Source organism: Molossus molossus, unplaced genomic scaffold (assembly GCF_014108415.1).
Source record: "Molossus molossus isolate mMolMol1 unplaced genomic scaffold, mMolMol1.p scaffold_m16_p_21, whole genome shotgun sequence".
Taxonomy (NCBI): Eukaryota; Metazoa; Chordata; class Mammalia; order Chiroptera; family Molossidae; genus Molossus; species Molossus molossus.
In genome coordinates, this window is record NW_023425357.1 from 51,364,704 (window position 1) to 51,389,487 (window position 24,784).

Here is a 24,784-nt window from a genome sequence, read left to right on the forward strand (position 1 = left end):
GTGTCAGCATATGGTGGCCATCACGCTACAGTGACGAACAGCTCCAAAACCTCAGTGACTTCTTCACCTTACAGATCCATCATCGTGGGTTGGCTGGGGCTCAGCTCCTCAGTGTCACTCTAAAATGTAGGCTGACAAGCCAGTGGGGAATGAGCTCTCTGGTTGAAATTGCACTAGCTACTGAACAGTCCAAGGTGGCACCCCTCACTTACATCACAGTTCATAGCCAGCACGTCACAGACCACACCTCAGAGCCAGGAGGGCCAGGGCTTTGGTCTAACCTGGTGCTGGATGGGGAGGTTGTAAATAGCTGGTGAGCACCAGAGATGACTCCCTAGACTATGATTTCTCTGCTGTGTTTCTGCACCACCACCACCACCACCCGACCACCCCACCACCCCACCCCGATCAACCAATTCTCTGATTTCTATTCTGCCCTCTTTCCGATTCATGGACATCACTACAGAAAAGCCTCTCTTTGGGATGTTATTAACTAGGGTTGTTTGTGTTGGCAGCAAAAGGGAAACGAGGGAGGCTGCACGTGGACTGTTGGACCTCACATTCTCCCTTTTAGGTATTTCTAGCTTGCCTCGATCTTCTTCCTTGCACCCTTCCCTGCTAGTCTCTTCTATTGAAAAAAATTACTTCAACCCTTCACTTTTCCTTCTTAGTCCAATTGGCAAAATATTCTCTTTTTTTTTCTTTTGCAAAATACTCTTTAAAATAGAAGAAGTATAAATGCTGGTTTCGCAACCCCCAACCTCAGATTGATGTGTCTGGAGACAGGATCTCAGGAAGTGCTGATCTGTCTGCACAGTGATTGTACGTCTTGTGGGCTCCTCCTCCCACGGACCAGACAGAGCCCAGCCTGCTGCGGAGACTCCAGTGCACCTGCTCGTCCCCAGAGGTGCTTCAGTCCATCACTGTGACCAAATCTTCCGTTTTACGGTCTCTCCACTGTTGGCGACCCGCCTGCTGAGTCCAGACCCAAGCACCCAAACCGTCCAGCGTCCTGGGTGGGGCGGAGAGCGACGCTGTTCTCGCCTCCCGCGTTACCCGACTGACCGCGGCGCACGGGCCTGGCCTGCTGGTCACGAAGCAGGTGCTACACGCGGTGCGCCCGGCAGACGGAGGGGAGGCGGAGGCTGCGTGGCGGGGTCGGAGGAGCTCTGCCCCTGAGCATCCTCCATCCCTCCCGCCCCCCTCGGGGCGCCCCTGGAGTCGACCTGGGAACCCAGCTGGACTTCGCTCTGCGCTTCAGCCACCAAAGGTCCAGCCCAACCAAAAGCCGGACCAAGTTCAGAGTCTGCGGCGACCTGGGGACACAGGCCACACGCGCCGACTGCGCCCCGACGACCCCAGGTCGGCGTCTGGCCTCGGGAGCCCCGCCCCGCACGCGCGCACGCCCCGCCCCCGCGAGCCGGTGGGCGTGGTCTGCGCGTCGCCCGCTCGCCCAGGTCGGGCGTGGGCGTGGCCTCGCGGCGCCCCGCCCCTCTGCCACCTGACCGCCCGCGGCTCACGTGACCGGCCCCGCGCCGCCATCTTGGAGCTCCGGTGAGGAGCGGAAAAGCGGGGGAAAAGGCGCTGAGCCGGGAGCGCGGCGGGAGAGGCCGAGGGCGAGGGCAGGGGGCGCCCGGCCCAGCCCAGGAGGCCCGCGGAGCAGCCGCCGCCGTCCGACCGCAGGTACCGCACCCCGGGGCCGCCCCTCGCCGCTGCGGGCGCCGCCGCGGGGCATGTGCGCCCCGCCGCCGCCCCCTGCGGTCCCCGAGCGCCCGCGGCTGCCCCGCACCGGCCCCGCCGCCCGGCCGCCAGCACTGCAGGTGCGGGCCCAGCGCGTGCGCAGCCTCCGCCCCAGAGCCGGCCGGGCGCGGGGCCCGGGGCGCCGCTCGTGCCGATGAGTGACAGCCGGGCCGCCTCTCCGCCGGAAGCCCCGCCGCCGGCCGCGCCCCGCAGTCGCCCGCGTCCCCGTTACCCGGCGGCCGCCGCTGGTCGCCGCACTTTCTCGGGGGCGCTCCGGGCCGGAGCCTGCGCCGCCGCTCAGACGGAGAGCCCGGCCCCGTGCCCTCGCCGGGGCGCCTGCTTTGCATGAGCTCCAGGGGAGGAGCGAGTGACCGTGACCCGCGTGGGGTGAAACGAACGAGCACCCGGCCTTTGAGAGTGTGTCCGGGTCGTGGAACAATCAGCAGCGAGGACACGTGGGCCCGGAGCCGGCCCTGCGTCGCGGGCGTGTGTGTCAGTGCGCCTGCGCCTCGGCCGGAGCCCCCCTCGCTCGTGGGGCCGTGGGAAGTGCGCGGTCACCCTGTGGATGGTCCCGAGTAAGGGAGTAGTTTGCAGTTCATGGTCCCTTGTCCGTGAGCAAGAGGTCTCAGGAGAACCAGTAGCACGTTCCGCCCATGAGATCAATCCCGAGCCGAAGCGGAAAAGACACAATCATGGGGGAAGTCTCCAGAGTTGTGTTTTTCTAACTTGTGCAAAGTCCTAACCTCAGTTTATTCGATAAGTTATGTAAATGCGCATCCTATAATTGGGTTCTTCTCGGCTTAGAATATTGAGAAATAGGTCACTGCCAAAAAAGTCATTACTTTGTTTCACCCAGTGAGAGAAAAGTTTGATAGAGTATATAGAATATATAGGTTCATTCTTGGCCACAGCTGGATTTTGAAGACTGAGCAATGGGACTATTAATTCAGGAATCGATTTGAAAGACACTGGCTCTGCCACTTAGCCATGTAACCTTGAGTAAGTCACTTAAAGGGCACAAAATGTTTCCTTCTTTGTAAAATTATTTAACACCTAGACCCTCCCAAGGACCACACACACTTACATGATTGGTAAAACCTAGCTGTGAAGGTCTGTTACTCTCTTCAGTATCACTACTTTTTTTTTCTTTTTTCGTCCTCACCCGAGGACACTTTTTCCATTTTTTGTTCAGATACAGCGGGAGGGAGAGAGAGGAAGAGAAAGAGAGAAACATTGATGTGAAAGGGACACATCGAGTGGTTGCCACCCGCACGACCCAACCAGGGCCGGGGACAAACTGCAATCGAGGTACATGCCCTTAGCGGGAACCGAACCCGGGTCTCTCTGGACCGCAGGCCAACACTCTGACTACTGAGCTAGACCAGCCAGGGCTCAGTATCACTACTTTCTACATGTTTGTTCTCAATCAGAAATAAGAGGAAATTGGTGTCTTAAGAAAGGATCGATTTGGAATCATATATCTTTGGATTCCAGTCATTAAACCATTTATTACTGTATATCTGTGAGTCTCGATTCCTCATCTTCATAAAAGAGGTTGTAGTACCAGGAATTACGTGAGTGATGCACAGAATCAGCACAGACACTGTCAAGGGCAAGGACCCCACCTACTCATCTTCACAGTCTCCAGCACCGTACTTGGCACATTGTAGGTGCTCAATAAATGTTATATCTTCAGTATTGGTTGACATTAGTTAGACCTTCTGTCTTCATTGTAGCTGCCAAATTACAATATTACCTCAGGCTAGATGCCAGCTAAGAAATTTTATACATATACTTGTGGTATTTATACTCAGTTTTGTCTTCATAGTAATTAATAATTACATTAAGCCCAGCTGGTGTGGCTCAGTGGATTGAGCATCATCCCATGGACTAAGATGTCCCGGTTTGATTCCCGGTCAGGACACATGCCCAGGTTGCAGCTCTGTCCCCAGAGGGAGGCATGTACACGCAGCTGATCAATGTTTCTCACATCAATGTTTCTATCTCTCGGTTCCTCTCTTTAAGAAATCAGTAAAAACATATTATAAAATAGTAACTAAACTAAGGAGACTTTAATTCAAATAACGTATAGCTGACATTAGTAAGGTAAATCTATAAATAATATGTAAGCAGTTTTGGGTAATTTTTTACAGATAAGTTTACAATTCAAGGACACAAATGTTCACCCAGCAACACTTTTGTTTTACATCTGCGTACTCTAAAACCCACAGAAACAGCCCTGGCCGGCGGCTCAGTCGGTTGAAGCATCGTCCCATACACCAAAAAGGTTTCTGGTTCAATCCCTTGTTGGAGCATATACGGGAGGCAACCGATCAATGTTTTTCTCTCTCTCGCTCTCTCCTTTCCTCCCTTCCTTCCCCTCTCTCTAAAATCAATTAAGGAACATATCCTCAGGTGAGGATAAAAAATAAAACCCACAGAAACATCGACTTCCTCAAGGTCACATAGCTAACCTCTTCCTCCAGAAGAGGAATCCACAAGTTTGTGTCCCTTGCCTTCTTTGGCTGAAACAAAAGCAATGTTTTTTATTTTAGAATTCCAGTAATCTAAGAGAATGGGGACTTGGCCGTTGTTTCTAGTTGGAAAGGAGCAAGTTCTTAGTCTGAAAAAGAGAAGGTTCTGTATAACTATTGAACTGTCTTTGTACATACATAGGAAAGTTACAGCCTTTCTCCATCCCACTGCCTGGAAGTAACTAATCAACTATGTAAATAGTCTGCAGCCATACTGCCCTGAACGCACCCGATCCCATCAGATATGTAAATAAACCAAATATGAGAATACAAGGAAGTAAAGACAGCTAAGCTAAGTTGGCTCTTTTCTTGCAGAAGATATTCGTTAAAAGCTTTGCCTGTGGAGTACTGTTCTTTGGGAGAGATTTGAGACTAGTGGAAAAGGTGGTAGAACTATTCTGGTCTGGAATACAACTTTTATTTATTTGTAATAATTTAATACATTTGATCTAATGTTATTATGTCTGAAGGCTGCAAACAAAACCCTGTTTGGTTGATGCCTCTAGTCTTTCCTCCTCCTGGCAAGTATTCCGATTCAGTCACATTGGTGTTTTCACCAGCCTCTCGATAACATGCTGCTTCTCACTCTGAGAATGTGGTGTTGCGGCTGCTCTCCTCATCACTCCCACCCTGTGTCAGCATAGCTGCAAGAGAGCGGACGGCACCTCGAACTGGATAATTCACGGAGGGTGTGTTTACAGAGATGCTCTAGGTGTAGGACTTGGGAATGCAGACCACAGGGATAACACGGTTACCCGGGGGCAGATCAGGAGAGGGAGAGGGACCAGAACCAGGATCCTGTAGAGCAGCCTGCCCAGAGGAGCACAGCCAGCTCAAGGGGACCTGGAGGAAGGCGGCTGGGAAAATGAGTATTTTGATATCACTCTGCTGCCTCCTGCTCTCCTGTCATGGCTCCCCATTGGTATAACTCCCCCAGAAACCAGAAGGCAGGGGTCCTAGTGATATACTCCCTCCTGGGACAGAGGGCCTAGAGGGACCAATGGATGACATCATTTGGAATTCAGTGTGTATTTTACCTCTTCAAGAAGCTTTTGCTTACCTTTCAAGATCAAAAGAGCTCTTCAGTCTCTTAGGATTTGGTAACTGACTGTGGTGGCCTTATGACATTCGACCTTGTGTATCGTTGCATTGTTTAAAAGCTGTTAATTCTGCCCTGGCTCAGCAGTTAGAGCATCGGCCTGCAGACCAAAGGGTCACAGGTTTGATTCCTGCTCAAGGGCATGTAGCTGGGTTGCAGGTTCGATTCCTCGCTGTGGTCAGGGTCATGCAGGAGGCAACCAATTGATGTGCCTCTTTCATATCAATGTTTCTCTCCCTCCCTCCCTTCCACTTTATCTAAAAATCAATGGAAAAATATCCTCGGTGAGGATCAACAAAAAAAGAAGAGTAAGAAGAAGCTGTTAATTCTTTTACACTTCTAAATAGGTGTCTTATTCACCCAACTCAGCTTTAAACTGTGAGTACTGTACATGTAAATTGCTCCATTCTTCCTGGTACTTTGCTTGGTGCCTTGCACATAATACTTTTTTCTGTAACTTTTTATTTTAAAATTTTAAGCATTACACAAGTAGATAGTACAGTGGACTCCTAGGTGCTCCTCACTCCAGTTACAAAATCTGCTCATCTTCCTCTGTCCTCTCTCCACTAGCCCCCCACCATGTAACATTTTTTACCGTTGCTTTTGCACTGATCTCCTGGAGACCACGCACAATATGCAGATTGTCATAATCCATGTTGCCATTATTATTAAGTCACAGATTGTATTTGTCATCCTTATTTTCACCTCTTATTATTCAAATACTTCACTTGACATGCGGTCCTGTTGGCATTAAGGTCTACTTAACGCCCTCTGTAAACTTTCATGAGCTGTTTATCTAACCTGTTTGACAGACACTTTATGTAAATGAGACTTAACTTTTGTGCTGATTTTTGCAAGTTCCCCCAAACTGGTTTTTCAGGTGTTCTTGGTGTATTTCATGTCATCCTGTCTGTTTTAGAGGTGCCGTTTCTGTACTTATCCTCAGCATGTGCTGCCCCTGCATTAGGGCACATGTGTGTCCAGGGACACGGGCAACGGCTGCAGGTTTCCCTGAGCACACGCTTTCCTCCTGAGCCTCTTGTCGGATTGTTCTGTAATGTGTTTTCCTTGAGGGAAGATAACTCCTCCTCCTCCTCATTTCACTTTGTTCTTGAGGTGTACACTGAAGTGACCACAGGGAGCAGTTGGCGTGCTCTGCCTCCCACCTGTAGTGTCATGGAGCAAAGAGGGACAGAGTGAGCCACCTTTGTGGCCGGTGGGTGTGCAGAGTTAATCTCCATGTTATCAGTCAGCCTACAGAGGTCACATCTTCTAGGAAAGAGGCCTTAGATCTGCTGTAGAGCACCAAGTCTTGTGCAAGAAATGGAGTGTTCCAGGATTCCTGATGTTAAGTAGCACCTGACCGGTGTGTAGTTAACAACTGAGCTAAAGAAAGAAAATCTTGAGTGAATTGCCCTGAAGAGGGATCAGTCGCCGTGTGAAGAGCCAAGCTCCCTTCACCCTAAAAGTGTGGAATTCACAGGTAGTAAAGTAACTTAGAAAGTCACAGTGGTTTTTTCTAAAAATTGTTCCCGCACTGGCCCCTCTTAGTAACTGAGGTTGAGTGCAGAGATTGAAGGTTGTTTTTTTTTAATCCTCACCCAAGGATATTTTTCTATTTATCTTCAGATAGAGCGGGAGGGAGGGAGAGGGAGAGAGAAACATCAATGTGAGAGAGAGAGACACATTGACTGGCTGCCTCCTGCACCAGAGATGAACCACAACTGAGGTACGTGCCCTGGACCAGAATTTAACAGCGACTCATTAGTCCACGGGCCAATGCTCTAACCGCTGAGCCAAACCGGCCAGGGCAAGTGTAGAGATTTAAAACACTTATTCTTCCTGCATGAGAAAGGTGTAAAGGAATACAGACGGCCCTTGGGCATGATTTTTCAACTTCGTGATGGTGCAAAAGCAGTACATTCGATAGACACCATGCTTTGAGTTCTGATCTTTTCCTGGGCTGGTGCTGTGTGTACGGTAGGTGCTCTGATTCTAGACAGCGGCAGCTCCTGGTCAGCTACGCTCGAGAAGGTGAGCAACCCAGACTCTGAAATGTAGCGTTGAGTGCTTTTCTGACTTGTGAGTCAAAGACCATCTGTGATATTTGGGGAGGTAATACCCTCAGGTTGTTCAGGGAAGAGGCACTAGCCCTGGATGCAGGATGGTCACCCCTGTTGTCACAGCTGGGGTGCATCCCTTCTGAGTGTGGTCAGGTGGGGAGGGTCATGGGAGAGAAGGGTACTAGAGAAGTCAAGAGTAAAAAGTTTGCACCTTCTCCTCCTGTGGTCCCAGACACAGAAAGTTAGTGTGCCTGAGAGAGCAGGAGATGAGAAGCCCCAACCTCTGCGAGTGGGTGTGGGAGACCGTGCTGAAGCCGTCTGAGCGCTGGGGTCTGGTGGGAGTTCGGGTACAAGTCTAGCAGTAGCCACGATTCACCTCCTGAAATACGAATTCAGAACCTGTGACTGGGGTTTAAATATAGTGTGGTCTTTGGTCTACAGCTAGTGCCTCTAAAAAGTTTGCTGGCGTTTATTGGATGTTGCATGATGCCAAAATGTAGAAAAACAAAACTTGTTGCTGGAAAAAAGGCTAAACCTAAAAACATAATCCAAGTCAACAAGTAATCTTACTTTAAGCCCAAGGGAATGTTTGAAATGAAAGTACTGTCGGGAAATAGTGTTTAGGCTGAAGGAGATTGTATTTTTTGTTGAATGACTTCCTTGGCCGTAACTCATCGCTGGGACGTGCACATGACACTCTGAGGGCGTGTGCCCGTGTGGAGCTGAAGCACAGCTCGTGTCCGGTGTCTTCAGGGCCCTTCCCTTTCAGGAAAAATACATGTGTGGTGATAGTTGACCACTAATATGACCTCTGGAAAAACCCACAATGTAGTTTGTGGTTTATCTTCAGGAAAATAAAGGAAGTAAAATAAGGAACTGGCTAAAGTTTCATTTGCATAGTACTTCTCAAAGTGTCCGTTAGGCCCTTTCCAATAAGTTAATTACTATATTTTCACAATTCCAAAGATTTGCAGAGAAAAAAACTACAATTCTACTTGGTATAAGAAGTTGCCTCAGTCATGTATCGGCTCCAGGGATGGTATTTCATAGTAACTTAGGTGGTTCCCATGCCCTGGGAATGGCTACGTTTGCTCAGTCAGTTGTGCAGAAGAGGGAGTACTGATTGGGTCCCACTAGATGTGTGGGGGGAAGGAAGTGAAGATGAAAGGAGGTGCAGATTGTAGTCTTTTCCAGAGAAAGAAATGAAGGTGGGGAGCTCTGCGTCCTCGGTCCTGGCAGGAGCCAGCGCTCCAGAGAGGAATTCTGCACAGTGTGCGTGTCTGGGGCAGCCAGGGCATGAATGCAGCGCTCCCCGTGGAGACTTGGGTCAGCTGACGCTCTGAGACTCGCGCGGTTTCCTGACTGCACACCTGTGACTGTCCTGTGACCTGGCGTCTCTGTTGTTTATCTCCCTTTCTAGATATGGAAGAGAGCAGCAGTGTCACCATGTTGGTGCCAGATATTGGGGAACAGGAAGCTATATTGACAGCCGAAACTGTCATCAGCTCTTCACTGGAAATCGATGAACAAAGTACAGCTAAGACAGATCCATTAATCCATGTTATCCAGAAGTTAAGCAAGATAGTGGAACATGAAAAGTCACAAAAATGTCTTTTAATTGGGAAGAAACGCTCACGTTCAAGTGCTGGAACTCGCTCCCCTGAAACCCAGGAGCCCTGTGAGATTCCAGCTAAAGCAGCCCAGCCGCCTGCTGCTGGCATTGGAAGGGCCGAGCTGCCGCAGATGCCTTCCAGCCCTGACTCTCAAACCCAGAGCGATGGGAAGGCTATGTCCTACCAGTGCAGCCTGTGCAAGTTCCTGTCGTCATCTTTTTCTGTGCTAAGAGACCACATCAAACAGCACGGCCAGCAGAACGAAGTGATCCTGATGTGCTCAGAGTGCCATGTGACGTCCAAAAGCCAAGAGGAGTTTGAAGCGCACGTGGTAAATGACCATGAAAATGATGCCAACAGCCACATTCAACCCAAAGCCCAACAGTGCATAAGCCCCTCTAGCTCCACATGTCCAAGACCCATAGAAAGGAAGAATGAAGCCACCCCTGACCTCCCTGTTAGTGCGAGCAGTCCACAGTCGAACGCCATCCCCAGCGCATCCGAGGCAGACATAGGGAGGAGGAAGTGGTATGCCTACGAACAGTACGGCGTGTACCGGTGCTTGTTTTGTAGCTACACGTGTGGGCAGCAGAGGATGTTGAAGACACATGCTTGGAAGCATGCTGGGGAGGTGGACTGCTCCTACCCAGTATTTGAGAATGAGAGTGAGCCCCTGGGCCTGCTGGGCTCCTCAGTGGCTGCTGCTCCCAGTGGGGTGGATGCCGTGGTCATCGCCATTGGAGAGAATGCACTGAGCATCCACAACGGGCCGGCGGTGCAGGTGCAGATCTGCAGCTCAGAGCCACTGTCCTTTGCCTCTGCTTTAGAGCAGGGTGCGGAGAGGGCCGCTGGTCTCGGTCCATCGGTGACCCTCAGCCCTCAGGAGGAGGACGTGCTTGAGGTGATTTCCGATGCTGAGGAGAGTCTGATGGCCGACAGCCTTCTTTCATCAGCACAGAAGATCATCAGCAGCAGCCCCAATAAAAAAGGTCACGTTAACGTGATCGTGGAGCGTTTGCCAAGTGCTGAAGAAACTGTGGCACAGAAACCTTTCCTCGTGAACGCTGAGGTCGAAGAGGGGAGCAGCCTGAGCCCGACACAAGCCCGGACGGGGTGTGAAGGGAGAGGCGAAGGGTATCGTGCTGATCAGTGTACTGTTGGTATCGGGGGGCTGATCATAGGCTGGAGCAGCACAGGGAAGAAGGAGAGTGAGCTAACCCACCAGGGACTGGCCCCTGACGAAAACGCCCCCCCAGGCCGGAGGAGGACAAATTCCGAGTCTCTGAGGCTACACTCACTGGCGGCAGAAGCCCTGGTCACAATGCCGATCCGAGCTGCCGAGCTCACCAAGGCCAGCCTCGGGCACTACGGGAACGGGAACCGGAACCTCTTAGACCCAGATACTGGACAGAGGCAGGTGGATAGCACACTGGCAGCATATTCTAAAATGATGTCACCACTTAAAAACTCTGCAAATGGATTAACTAGTTTTAACCAAAGCAGCTGCCCCTTGGTGGCCCTCCCCGAGGGCAGGCAGGAGCTGTCAGACGGGCAGGTGAAGACGGGCATCAGTGTGTCCTTGCTCACTGTCATCGAGAAGCTGAGGGAACGGACGGACCAAAACACTTCCGATGAGGACATCCTGAAGGAGCTGCAGGACAACGCGCAGTGCCAGCCCAGCGGCGAGGCGGGCCTGTCGGGCGGCAGTGTGGTAGAGTACATCCCGAACGCCGAGCGGCCCTACCGCTGCCGCCTCTGCCACTACGCGAGTGGGAACAAGGGCTACATCAAGCAGCACCTGCGGGTCCATCGGCAGAGGCAGCCCTACCAGTGTCCCATCTGTGAGCACGTGGCCAGCAGCAGCAAGGAGCTGGAGAGCCACATGATCCACCATTGCAAGGCCCGGCTGTACCAGTGCAAGCGCTGCACGGAGGCCTTCCACTACAAGGTGCGCATAGCCCCTCCCCGGGGAGGCTCGGCAGGTTCCAGCTGCCCTGCGTGGGGTAGATCAGACGGGCCCAGAAAGGTCTGGTAGTTAGTTGGCCAGAGGATCCCAGCTAATTAACATCATTGTTTGGACGGAGATCTGGGTCATCGGGACTTCTGGGGCACCTGCCTGCCACCTCCCTGACAGCCTCTGTCCTTGCTTTAGTGTGTCTTCAGAACATGTGAATTTCACAGCACAAGGGCATGTGCAGTGGAGGGCAGCACACACGCACACGCGTGCACAGATGTGGCCCCACATCAACAGTGCAGAAAGGAACAGTTTGTTGGGGTGTTTTTGCTCTGGCCAGTGTGGGTCAGTGGTTAGAACATTGGCCCATGCTCTGAAGGGTCTCGGGTTTGATTCCCGCTCAAGGGCACGTACTTGGGTTGCAGGTTCAATTCCTGGCCCAATTGATGTGATGGAGGCACATTGATGCCCCCCCCCCCCTTCAAATCAATGGGAAAAATACCCTCGGGTGAGGATTAACCAAAGTCAATAAATAAGATTCATCTCCACCCAGACTGCCCTTCTGAAATTTGAAATGATCCCAGGCCACCGAAGGAGGAGGGTGTTCAGATGGGTGTCAGGCACATTCCTTTGGTGACTGTTCGCGTGACTCCTTGGGTACAGCGGGAGGAAGGGGTGTCCTGAAGGAGCCCAGCAGTGACTGGTGGGATCATTTCTGTGGAATTGCTGAGCTCCGTGAGCCCTCTGCCCACTCCTCCCCTGAGCCTGTGCGTGGTGGTGAGCGTGCACATGCCACGCCAGGACCCGGACCGTGGCACCTCCTCCTGAGATCCTGGAAGGAACCGCCTTTCTGATTATCCCCCTGGGGTGTTTCTGTGAGCTGTCCAGTGTGTCAGGTGATCTTTTAGCACATTTGCTGTTGAAATACTGGTGTTCTAGGTTGCAGGCCATGAGAGCAGCTACTCCCTCCACAGCACCCGGTCTTGCGCGTGAAACTGCTGTTAATTTCTCTCAATTTTTAGAGTCAGCTGAGGAACCATGAGCGAGAGCAACACAGTCTTCCAGATTCCTTGTCAGTAGCGGCTTCTGCTGAGCCGAGGATTCCCAAGGACATAGCGGAGGTGAAGTGTGCCCAGGAAGGTACGTGTGCATTCCTTATGCAGGCTGCACTGACTCACAGACCAAGGAAAAAGCACCCTGAGTTGTCTGTCATGTGGGTCATTTTCAGGACTAAAGCTGCGTCTTTCCTCTGTTCTGTGCTGTGGATGTCAGCAGCTCTGGGCTCTGTTCCTGAAAGCTCCGAGTACTAAGTGAAGTACTCTAGCAAGTGCTCGGCTTCACCTTGTAGGCAGATATGACATTGGCATTTCTGCTGTCCTGTAAGAGCCAAGGGCCATATAAACCCTTAGGTGACATGCAAGCATGCCAGGGAAGCCACAGTGTAGAGACAGCCTGTCCCCGTCCCCCGAGTCCCAGCTGATCCATCAAAAACAGCTCACAGATGGCAAGCCCCCACTTCAGACTCTTAACTGAGGCCCCTGCTGTGATCTTATTGTAACAAATTCGACTGCCAGGTATCATCTGCACTGGTTTTTTCTGTTGTTGTTGTTTTTTTTGAAACATCTTTTTATGTACAAGTTATGTACCAGTCAGCCAAGTTACAGCTAATAGGAATATTAACAACCAAAAGATTTCATTGGAGCTCCATGAAAAGGCGGTTGAATTAGGGGTAACGCAGGCTGAGCCGAGCTTCCCTACACCCGCTCACTTAAATTGATCAACTTTAGTGTCTCCAGTGTGTGCATAGTGTTTATGGGAAATAAAACATCGGGTGACTTTCCTTTTTAGATTTCCTAAGAATTAAAGTTAGAAACAACTGCAGAGTAAAATGTTTTACTGTAATGTTCGCTAAATGATACCCCAGAATGCATAACCAACTCTAGAATGTTTCTGAAAGAACTGCTGTGACACCACTGTAACACCAGAATCCCTTGTAGAGCAGATGTCATCCGCGCCCACGTCTCCCAGACAAAAGGAGTTTATGACAGAGCATCTGCCTCTGCGGGAGACACTGAGCTGAAACTTTCCTCCGCCCAGAACAGCTCCGAGTGCTCCTCTCACTGCAGTTCCTTAGGCTGCACAGCCCTGTAGAGGAGGCCCTGAGATGTGGGACATTCTGGGACCGTGAGTCCCTGACGACAGGACGCAGTCGGTCCTCGGCAGCACCTGCGGTGAGCGCAGGGCTGGGATACGTCCTCTCAGCACCGTCCCCGAGGCAGTGATCTGACACTGCCTGAATGGGCTGTGAGCAAATGAAAACTCACAATCTTAATAAAAAGATTAAGATGTGGGCTCAGAATCCAAGTTCAGTATTTTATAGTGAGCTCCACAACATTAGTGTCTCCACCATGTTCCAAGTGGCAGCCACTGGGTTTGAGGGTGGAGCTTCCTCGCCCGGTCCCCTAGCTCGTCTGTCATCAGGGAGGAACAGTCCCGGTGGCAGGCGACCTCTACTCTCTCCATTCACAGTTAGAGCTTTCAAAGTCTGGTCCTCAAGCCAAAGAACAAGTTCTTCGCTCACAGAGAAGGGGAAAATTAGTCATTCGCGTTCACTAAACTTTAACTGTTTATAATCTCATTAAAGAAGAGGGAAGGCCTGTGCCCTGTTGGTCCCAGTCTGCCATGTTTTCTGCTCAGAGGCACAGGGGCATGGTACTCGGGCCATGCGCTCTGCCCAAGGCAGGAGCACCATCCTGAGCTGGATCTGGTCTCAGTGCTGGGAGCCCAGTGACCCAGACGGTGCCCAGCAGGGCCGCAGTGAGCACCTCCGTGTGCCCTTGTGAGAGCTGAGTGACCGTTCCTCACTGCGGACCTGCACTCCACCAGCCCTGCGGAGCCGCTGAGCACAACAGGCAGGTCCCTGCCCAAACGAGCCCACGGCCAGCGACATGCCGGAGACCTCACACGGAGGTCAGGGAACTGCCCCTGAGGTGGGGAGCAGTGCCCTCAAGTGCACCCAGAATGCACTCTGGGGCGCTCCGTAGTCGAGAAAACCAAGTCCCAGAGGGAAATGATTTGCCATGTCACGTGGTGCCGAGTGGCAGCAGGTCCTTGGTTGAACCAGCGCTTCCCTCTCGGAGCAGCCACCTGGGCAGCTCAGCCCCCGCCCCGCAGGTGGTTCCCGCGTTCCTCGGCTCACGCGCTGCGGTGCTGCCCACGCGGCCAGGCCCCAGCATCCACGCTCCTTTGTTAGCTGTTTGGAACAGTGCCGCTATAATCAAGTCCAGATTTTCAACCTACCAATTAAGAGTGATTCTTTAGATTATAATCATGATTAGTGTGTATATTAATGTGATAGATTTATACCGGGAAATCAGAACATTGTGTTCTGCCTGGCAACAGTAGTTACTAGCAAAAGAAAATTTCCATTTTAGAAAACTTAAATTTAACTTAAGGATTTTCTTTATTTTGTTAAAATTTCAGTGTGGGTTTGCTTTTGCACCTGCACTTCACCTCCGTGCGCCATGGCGTGCTGTCCCTAGGCTTCCTCCTGCTCTGCCCTTCCATGTCCATGCTTGCTTTGTTCTGCATACAGAGCAGCGGGGCTGTGGGTGGCTGTGGACTTGGTGCTCGCAAAGGTGGGCATCTCCGGGGCTTTTACAGTGCTCAGGTCACGCAGCCGTGTGGTTCAGCCTTTCTGGGTCCAGCTGCCCAGCCCTGTGCAGATGCGAGAGCGCACGTTCACGCTGGGTGTAACCTTTGTCCTCACGTCCTGCCAGGGTGCTGGGTGTCTGCGCAGCGTCCCAGGGCACGGACAGCACACAGCTGCTCTCCCCCGGCTGTATTGACAGCTGACCGTCACAACAGAGGAAGCCCACAGACTGAAAAGGCACTAGGCTGTTTGTATCCATACTTTGTGATACTGGATTCTGGTATTAAATTACAGCTTGTTGGTAAATCAGTGTTTCCTTTAAGGTAATGTATTTAAGATCGATTAGACTAACACCTTTCACGTGAACTGCGGCTCTCTGGTTAATTCAGCTGCTGGCGGTCATCAGGGCAGCTGGCATCAGGTTCATTGTATTAGAATCTTGTGCAAACCAGTGTCTCTGTCTACAGCTCAGGTGATGTTCAGTTTACATCTGCTGACAGTCCAGGTATAGGAGAGCCTGTGAAGCCACCTTCAGATGTGTTACTTGAGCAGAGAGAGCCTTGATTGAGACGTCAGTGCTGTGTTGTGCAAACATTCGTTTGCGGTGGGATGTAAGTGCTGCCATTGGAGTCTAATGAAAGCGTATCACTGAAACTCTGCAATGCCTTGTCTAGAGAGTAGGTCTTCAGTCCAGAAACAGTACAGATGCGACGTGTGTGACTACACGAGCACAACGTACGTCGGTGTCAGAAACCACAGGCGGACCCACAACTCGGACAAGCCGTACCGGTAAGTGTGACAATCATAGATTCGGATGCCCGTCTTAAAACACTTTATAACGAAGAAAAAAGTAGAAGTTATGAAAAATTCACACACTTGTTTGAATATAGGATAAGTGCTAAGAAACTTTCATGTATTGCTTTCATGAGTATTTAATTTGTTAAAGAATATGAATTTTCGCCCTGGCCAGTTTGGCTCAGCGGTTAGAGCGTTGGCCTGCAGTCCGGAGAGACCCGGGTTCGGTTCCTGCTAAGGGCACGTACCTCGGTTGCAGTTTGTCCCCGGCCCTGGTTGGTCGTGCGGGTGGCAGCCACTCGATGTGTCCCTTCACGTCGATGTTTCTCTCTCTCTCTCCCTTCCTCTCTCTCCCTCCCACTCTATCTGTACAAAAAATGGAAAAATATCCTCTGGTGAGGATTAAAAAAAAAAAAAAAAAAAGAATATGAATTTTGCCCTGACTGGTTTGACTCAGTGGTTAGAGCGTTGGCCCTTGGACCAAAGAGCTGAGGTTTTGATCCTCGGTCAAGGGCATGTACTTGAGTTGCAGGTTCAATCCCCAGCCCTGGTTGGGGTCATGCAGGAAGGAACCAATCGATGAGTCTCTCTCACACCGATGTTTCTCTCTCTCCCTTTCTATCCATTCCTCTCTGCCTCCCTCCCTTCCATGCAGTCTAAAAATCAATGGAAAAGTATCCTCGGGTGAGGACTAACTATATATATATATGTATGTCATATATATGTATATGTATATATATGAGTGTGCGTGCACACACACACATACGAATTTTAAGCTTGAGTCCTGGGCCTGCAGACATTTTGTTTGGATGGACCACGGGAAGATGCCTGCCTATCGGTTTCATACATTGTAGCTGTTTCGGTTATTGGGGCACTGAGTATTCAGTGTTCAGCGGAAGATTCTTAACACTTCAAAGCAGTAAAATTCCCTATGAAAGATTCTGTTAAAATTTTAATTAATATATTATGTGTAGAACAAGGTCACTTAATGTACTTTTGTTACTTGATTTTTCACAAAGGCTAATTCTAATATGTTTTCAGGAAATATCAGCATTCTCAGTTTATGGGTATAGACTGATAAATAGAAATTACTCCTAACTAAAGTTTGCCTCTTGAAAATAAACTGCTTGTATGTAGAGTAAGCTTGTCCAGCTGTCCCAGAGCAACTTGTTCTGCTGGTGGCTGTGCGGATACGGTCCCCACCTGAGCGAGCTGGGCCCCTCGTGACAGATAGCACTGACCCCTGGGTACGGACCCTCTCCCCTGGTGTCACGGGGCATCACTGGATGCAAGGCAGTTACTGTGTGACACCTAAATCAAACCTGGCAGAATATGCCTTAAGATGCATTGTTTCACCCTGCTCTGTGGCTTTCTGCACACATGGTTTCACATGCTAACATGTGCTCAGCTTGCTGACCAGCAGGCTTCATGACCCCCTCAGACAGCGTCTGCTCGCAGGGCCCACAGCCGTTGCTCCCGGAGGGTGAGCGCCTCCTGCTTTGTTTGTGCCGGAGGGAAGGACAGCTCTGTCCAGGGAGCACTCACGGGGTGAGGGCTGGGATCGAGGTAGCGTTCCAAGTTGTTTGTTCTAACTGAACACTGGTTAATAACATCATATAAGTTTCAGGTGTACAACATTATAATTTCATACACGTACACACAGCGCTCACCACCTGAAGTCTACCTTCTGTCCATCACCATAGATTTGGCCTTTCACCCACTCTGCTCTCTCCAGCTCCTCAGCATCGTCACATTGATGCCGAAGTTACTGGGAGGTTCCGTTCAGAATGTTCAAATAGCTGCCCTTGGTCTGGTTCACTGTTGCAGCAGCAGATCTCTGGTCTACATCCCCAGTGCCACGTGCATCCACACAAAACCTGCCCCCAGTCGCCAGGACTGCAGAGTGACCATGTGTCCTTCAGCAGGCGACGGACAGGGAAGTGTTGCTCAGTATGAGAAGAGTTCTCAAGCCACCGAGAGACATGGAGGAACCTGAGATGCACATGCCTACGGGGAAAAGAGTGTATGATTCCAACTTGTGATGTTCTGAAAAGGCCGTAATACGAGACAGTCACAGGGGCAGGGGTGGCAGGAAGGAGGGGTGAACAGGTGAGCACTGAGGATATCCAGGGCAGGAAATTATTCAGCGTGATGCTGTAATGGTGGGTACAGGACAGTGTGCAGTTGTCAAAACACAGAAATTGCACACAGATCGTGAGCTCTCATGTCAGCTACAGCCCACCCCGAGCAAGGCGGTTTGAGCTGCCCCGGACACGGGCATGCAGCTGGGGGTCCACATTTCTATCCCGTTCCCACCCCCGCTCAAGGGTCAGCTGTATAGACTTTGGCTGCCGATGTAGCAGTGTGGGCTGGCCGTGGGGCTGCCCACACTGATGCGGGATGCCACTCGAGGAGCTGAGTGACCCTAACAGTGCCCTGAAGAGTGTGCCTTTTCCTTATCCAGACGACCAAGTGCACCCGTGTGTGAGACCTTCTTATTTGGAGCATCTTTTTTTTTCATCCTCACCCGAGGACATTTTTCCATTTTTTGTTCAGATAGAGTGGGAGGGAGAGAGAGGAAGAGTGAGAGAGAGAGAGAGAAACATCGATGTGAAAGGGACACATCGAGTGGCTGCCACCCGCACGACCAACCAGGGCCGGGGACAAACTGCAACTGAGGTACATGCCCTTAGCGGGAACCGAACCCAGGTCTCTCTGGACCACAGGCCGACACTCTAACCGCTCAGCCTAACCGGACAGTGCTGGAGTAGCTTTATAAAGATTTTTAATGATCTGTTTTATTTATGAAATCAGTGTTGAAACTCTTCAGGACGACTTCCGTTTTCTGTGACATGTTGAAAATTACTTAATTACATTCTGCTTTCTTAAGAAATAGAGTGGTATAGAGTATTGATTTTGTATATTTGTGTGTGGTTAAATAATTTAGAGCATAGATTTAGTATATTACTAGGTTGGGAATCTTTCCAAACACTGTAATAGCTAAAGTAATCTAGGATATTTGTCCTGATTTCTGTACATTCTTCATGATATAAAATCCTCCATGGTTTGTAGCATGTCCTTTCCAGGACACTTTAGCCTCTGAAACCCTTGTGTCTCTTAGACTCAGTGAGATACAATGGCTGACGAGGCTTCCGGAGAAGGAATGCAGTCATGGGCATTAAACAGGCTGTGCCGTGTGGCTCCCCCCTCGCAGGTGCTCTCTGTGCGGGTACGTGTGCAGCCACCCGCCCTCCCTGAAGTCGCACATGTGGAAGCACGCGAGCGACCAGAACTACAACTACGAGCAGGTGAACAAGGCCATCAACGACGCCATCTCCCAGAGCGGCAGGTACGGACCCGCCCCGGCCCTTGTGTGAGCTCCAGGCCTCTTCCAGCCAGCTCATGGTTCGGTGCTTTTCTTTGGCCTTCAGGGTCCTAGGGAAACCCCCTGGGAAGACGCCCTTACCCAGCAGTGAAGAAAGAGCGGATCCTCCCACGGGAAGTTCCGACAGTGCAGTGTCAGCCCCGGAGCCTGTTCCCCAGGCTCCCACCGAGAGCGAGAAACTGAGCCCTGCAGGCCACACCTCGTGTGGCTCAGAGAAGACCCCCAGTGCGGCCCCCCCGGGCATGGAGTACTGTGTCCTGCTCTTCTGCTGCTGCATCTGTGGCTTCGAATCTACCAGCAAAGAAAACCTGTTGGACCACATGAAGGAGCACGAAGGTGAGATCGTCAACATCATCCTGAACAAGGAGCCGCTCTGAGCGTGGGCTAGACGCTCGGGGCTCACCCGACTCTCTCCCCGCTTCACACAGCTCACCAGACACGGGGAGGGGCGATGTATAGAGAGATGACAGGTGTGAGCAAATGTGTAATGTAATGAAAGGAATTCCAGATGGAGAGCAGCGATATTTAAATATTCTGAGTGAGGGGATGTGGGGAGCAAGCACAGATGCGATCCTGTATTGACCCTCTGTTACCTCGTTAGCATTGAGTATATTTATTATTAAAAGCTTATTACAGTGTAGAAATGTAAGCAAAAGTTAAGAAAGGGTTTTCAAGAACTAAAACTGTTATAAAAGTGTCACCGTCTCAAGCAGAGCTTGGTTTTCTTCAAAGTTTTACGGTAGCTCTGAAATGATCGGCCTCCTGTGGGCAGTGGGAGATGCTCTGGGCGGGCTGGGCGGGTGGTCTTCCAAGTGATCTGCCTAACCTTCCCCCAACTGGTAGGAAGTACTCAGATACTCAGTCTCAGATATGTTGCTTTACTCCTTAAAGAAAAAGGAAAAGAGACCTCTAAATCCAAATCTAGACTGTAAACAGACATTTAAGGAGTAAATTACTGTCTTAAATTTACAGGGGACTTCCTGTGGGCACAGGAAGATATAGGTGAACTCACAAGACTCCGCCAGACCTCAGGGTTTGTAAAACTGTGTCTCAGCAGAGAACAGTCGCTTCCCAGAGGTTCTGCTCTTTTTAGGGTTGGAGGGGTCACCACAGGGTCTCTGTAGTTACTTGGTTATCTGATCCTCTTCCGGACCAGACTGAGCTTTTACCTGAAGGAGTCTCTTAAAGCAACAGTCTGCGAGTTTGCATTTGATCATCCGGCCTTGGAAATAGTTTGATCTTAAATAAACACCATTTGGGAGAAGAAGGTTGAAATCCAGAATCCCCTTAAAATGAGGGCTGCTTTGAGATTTTACTTTCCTGGAATTTGCTAACTTAGCTTCGTACTCAGCCTAAGAGGTGCAGCTGAACGTGGCCGAAATACAGGGAAATTCATGTTGTTGATAGAACCTTCAGTGGCAGACAGCATGTGGCGGCCCGCAGGGCCCTCCCCCAGGATGGGAGCCCCTGGGGCAGCGCAGGAGCCCGGCCAGTGCCTGTGGCTTCTCATTGCACACCTCTGTGAGCTCAGTTCCGGAGTGAAGAGGGCGGGGCTCTGTTTGCATCTGTAGTTGGGTCTCTCTTTACACCTTTTTTGTTCAAGTGAACTCTACCCACAAGCCAGAGGCCCACCGCGCAGGCCTGCCTCATGGTGCTCTCTTGAGCCGCTCCCAGGACTGAGGGTCAGGGAAGGGGAGCAGGTTCTCAGTGTGATGCTCCAGACATATTGTAAGGGAGCATTCTCTCCCCAAAGTCCAGGCGCGAATTGAATGATTAGCATCTTTAAGTTACATTAGGAGCTGTTTTAGAGGGGCCAGGCATCTGGACACATGGATTTGTTTCTTTAATTCCATTTTTCGTGATTTTCAAACAAACAGAAGTCATTGTAACTTTGCATCTCTTTAATTTAGGTAGCTATAAGTTATTTATGGAAGTTACTCCATTTCTGGTATGTGGTTCTTACAAAGATAAAATGAACTTATATATAGTAAATTATATTCCCTAAGTCCACTGCATGTGGATTTGTATTCATTTTCTTCTGTTAATCAGAAGAAACAATTTCATTTCAAATTCAAATGAAATATTTTAAATGGTTCCATTGTCATCACATATTGTTACCACTCAGTCCGCTCCTCCATTGCTTGTAGCTATGACTCAGCATTTCTTTACAAAAATCGTATTCTGAACCTTACCAACTTTAGAAGGATATTGTTTTATAAATTTTTCTTGGCTTGAATTTTATGTAATTATTTAGAAAATACTAATAACCAGAAAAATCCCAAAATTTTCAACAGTAAATTTAAATCACCTTTCTTCATTCCCTTAAACCTCTCATTGATCGGCACTTAAATTTCTCATTTGGAATCATGGGTTTAAATTTTCCCTGGCTCATCAAATAAAAACTAACCCAGAAGTTCCAAATCTTTCGATGCTCATCTGGCCTAGAATGTCCTCATAAGCTTGCTGCTGGCCTGTGGGGGACCACGTGCCAAGGGCATTCTGCACCTTCCTATCATCATTTTGTGTCCAGCCTTAAGCATCTCTCCCAAGAACAGCTGAGTGTTTCTAAAAGTAATAAGACTAAGCATGCTTTGGTAACTGAGGAAGAAGTAGGATTAAAATAACCAGCAGGAATTCCCTTTCTAGGAATAACGTTTTCTTTACTGGCACTGACCTCTTGCCAGATGAAGCCTATAATATTTGTTTTCTACTCTGAATGCTTAACAATTCTAAGAGTTGATAGTCAGAATAGTTTTTCAAAGAAACTTCCTGGATAAGGCAAAGGTGGGGAGGGAAGATGGTGCACGGTGATCATTGTAAGTAACACTTCAGGCCCATCGTTTTCTCTTTCTCCAGTAATCAGAACACGGCTGGCTGCACGCGCCGTGCCGGCATTCCCGGTGGCCTCGCGGCAGTGCGGGTAGTGGCCCTGCCGCCGCTGTCCTGGGTCTTCATCTGTCCAGGCAGCTACCGGTGGCCTCGCTCTTCCTTCCGTCTTTCCTCACAAAGCAGGCGGAGGGCACCCAGGTTTACATTGTGTCTCCTGCAATGTGCTAGACTTGACAAAGAAAAGCAGACTCCCTGTCGAGACTCAGTATATTTTCAGTTTTCATAGACACTTATTTAATCTTTTTTTATTGTACAGCAAGGTGCTCTAAGTAATGTTCTATAAAATATATTTAATAGAAACTTGAGTTTGCTATTCAAGGACATGAATACATGTATTTTTTTAAGAAATAAGTATTGTGTAACACTATGGCATTGCTTCTGTAGCCAAAGTCTGAGAACTTCTGGAACACTGACATGTAAAGACTACAGTTAATTCTGACACTGTATCCTATTAAAAATAGGATGATTTGCATTTTGTAAACTTACCGCACAGCAAGCTGCCTGAACGCCTGAAACTCCAGACTGTCCCTGGCGGAGCAGCTCACCTGCTCAGCGTGGGCGAGCGCGGCCGCGCGGCCACTGCCTTTGGAAAGGCTGCACAACGTTAGAGTAATTTATTTTGCTTTATAGGAGTTTGTCACGCATTGAATTTAATATTGTATTTTGGTAATAAACTTTTTGTTAAAAACACTTGCCTCGAGGTTTTATTAACAAAAGGTTATATCCATGCTTACCTTGGAAAAATTAGTTTGATCACTTAGAAAGTTAGGTTTAGATCATGAACTTCCCAAAGGGTTCAGCTGAGGCTGTGATCACCCTCCGGTAGCCCAGTACACTGAAACTACTGTAAACATTCATTCTAACTCTGAAGCCTTTTCCTCCCCACATGGCTCTTGGTTCTGTCCTTCAGGTCACATCCTCACATGCTGTAAGCTCTTGTGCAGACAGATTACAGACGGGCTCTATTGATGACGATTAGCCCCCTTAACCGAAGGGACGCACCTGCCACCCCTTGGCCATTCTGTGGTCTACATCAGATGTTCCTTCACATTAGATCTGTTGCCTTGGGAAGTGACGCAACTGTCATCTGACTGGGTCGTTGGTCTGGTTGTCCATCTGTGCCTGAGTGTCCTGGGCCACCCGTCTTGACATGTCCGAGGCCAAATTTCCCTCACAGAAGCTGAAACTCGTCGTCCTGTGTCCTGAGAGCAACAGCTACATCCTGTGTCTCGAGAACCAAACTCCCCTGCGCACTGAGCTCCAGATTTCGTGTGGAAGTGCCAGCGCAGAACTTCCAGCCCGGAGTCGGGAGCCGCCAGCCACACGTGACAGCGGAAGGATGACTCGTCACTGAGTGCGAGACGGCTCAAGGACTCGGTCGAAAAATGAGCTAGCGCTCAGTTTTTATATTGCAGAAATGACATTTTGGATTAAATAAAAGATTATTAAAATAACTTCACCTATTTTTATTTTTTGACTGGCGACTAGGGCCCAGTTGTGCTGCTATCAGAGACGGTCAAATCTCAGCCCTTGGTCCAACCTGGCTGCCCCGTGTCTGTAAATACAATGGCTGGAGCACAGCCATGCCTTTGACGAATGTCTCGCCTGTGGCTATTTTCGAGGGACGGCAGCAGCTCTGAGAAGTCGTGACAGGTCATATGGCCGCAGGGCCCAAATTATTTACTGCATATTTGATGGTAAATAGTCCGGGAGAAAATTTGCAGACCTCTGAACTGGGGCAATGGTGTGATCTGTGCCTTGAAGCCCCCAGAAAGAAAGCTTTTTCTAGCAGTGTTTGATGACTAAATTATAGTCCTCCCTCTGTAATTCTTATAGTCTTCCTGGTCTACAGACCTCATCAATAATTCATAGCTCACTGCATCATCAGCTCTGCTATTTAGAGCCAAACACAATTTGTTTAAAATAACTTCACAGCACTGGCTGGATTGGCTCAGCGGTTAGAGCGGTCAGCCCAAGGACCGCAGGGTCTCGGGTTGATTCGCAGGTTTGATTCCTGGCCCCAGTCGGGTCGTGTGGGAGGCAGCCAATCGCTGTGTCTCTCTCTCATTGATGTTTCTCTCCCTCCCTTCTGCTCTAAAAAAAGAAAGTCAATGGAAAAATATCCTCAAGTGAGGATTAACCAAAAAAAATTTTTTTAAATAAAATAACTGCACAATTAAATAATAATGCTGTGAACAGGATCATCTTGTTTTCCCCCTGATCTCTGTGCAGCTTCAACAGTATGGTCCCCACCCCCAAAGGTCTAACTGGTGCAAGTGACGTCATAGCCTGGGGCACCATCAGCTTGAATAATCTAGCATATAAAGCAAAGAATCTTCCATGCACCTTTGTATGGTGAATGGCGTGTCTGAGTCAGCCGCCTCCCTGGGTCACGTGGAGGCTGCAGGTGGCTTTGGTGAACGGTTGATGACAGCGTGAGAAAATGTCACAATACTCTCCTTCAGAGATCTCTTCCCAGACAGCGTAGATGTCAAAGGAACATTTTTGGCCCTACACCTTGGAGAAGTCTCTGCTTTCCATTGGTGCCACACGATAAGCTTGTTTAGGTTGCGTGTTTTGGTTTATGTCTCAGAATCCAAGTAGCTACAATGACTGAATATTGGTCCCGATCCAGTTGGCCTCCTGTGCTGGCGGTGTGGGCCTCGATTTTCAGGGGGGTATGTCAATGAATATACTGTGCCAAGTGTCTTCATTCAAACTGCAGGTACTGATAAGATTGTGGCACGTTTGAATTTTTTACCTACTCATTTTTTTCACTAATGCTAATCACTATTTAAGTTGTTTGATTTACAAAAGTATATTATTCTAGCCTGGCTGGTGTCGCTCAGTGGTTGAGCATCAACCCATGCACCAAGAGGTCACTGGTTTGATTCCCGGTCAGGGCACATGCCCAGATTGTGGGCCAAATCCTCAGTGGGGGGCATGCAGGAGGCGTAAGTATGTTATTCTAGATCTTTCTTTGAATTAAGAAGTTTAGTTTTAGGCACCTTGTATAAACCCTTACCATCACATAAGGAAATCATCAGATATTAGTGTCTT

General features: G+C 49.6%; 1 protein-coding gene across 3 annotated transcripts; it reads left to right on the forward strand.

Moving 5' to 3' along the window:
* The first annotated feature begins 1,647 nt into the window (after positions 1-1,647).
* On the forward strand, positions 1,648-23,369 carry ZNF507 (zinc finger protein 507). 3 transcript variants are annotated; one of them, XM_036275155.1, is made up of 7 exons: positions 1,648-1,683; positions 8,857-10,997; positions 12,026-12,143; positions 15,330-15,444; positions 18,665-18,799; positions 18,882-19,171; positions 23,213-23,369. In XM_036275155.1, exons 2-7 carry the CDS (start codon positions 8,859-8,861, stop codon positions 23,362-23,364), a joined length of 2,949 nt encoding a protein of 982 aa, XP_036131048.1. In that variant the 5' UTR covers positions 1,648-1,683; positions 8,857-8,858; the 3' UTR covers positions 23,365-23,369. The 3 variants fall into 3 exon arrangements, with proteins under 3 accessions (XP_036131048.1, XP_036131049.1, XP_036131050.1); XM_036275156.1 differs by lacking the exon at positions 23,213-23,369 and having other exon boundaries at positions 18,882-19,604; XM_036275157.1 differs by lacking the exons at positions 15,330-15,444; positions 18,665-18,799; positions 18,882-19,171; positions 23,213-23,369 and adding an exon at positions 15,123-15,296.
* The last annotated feature ends 1,415 nt before the right edge of the window (positions 23,370-24,784 follow it).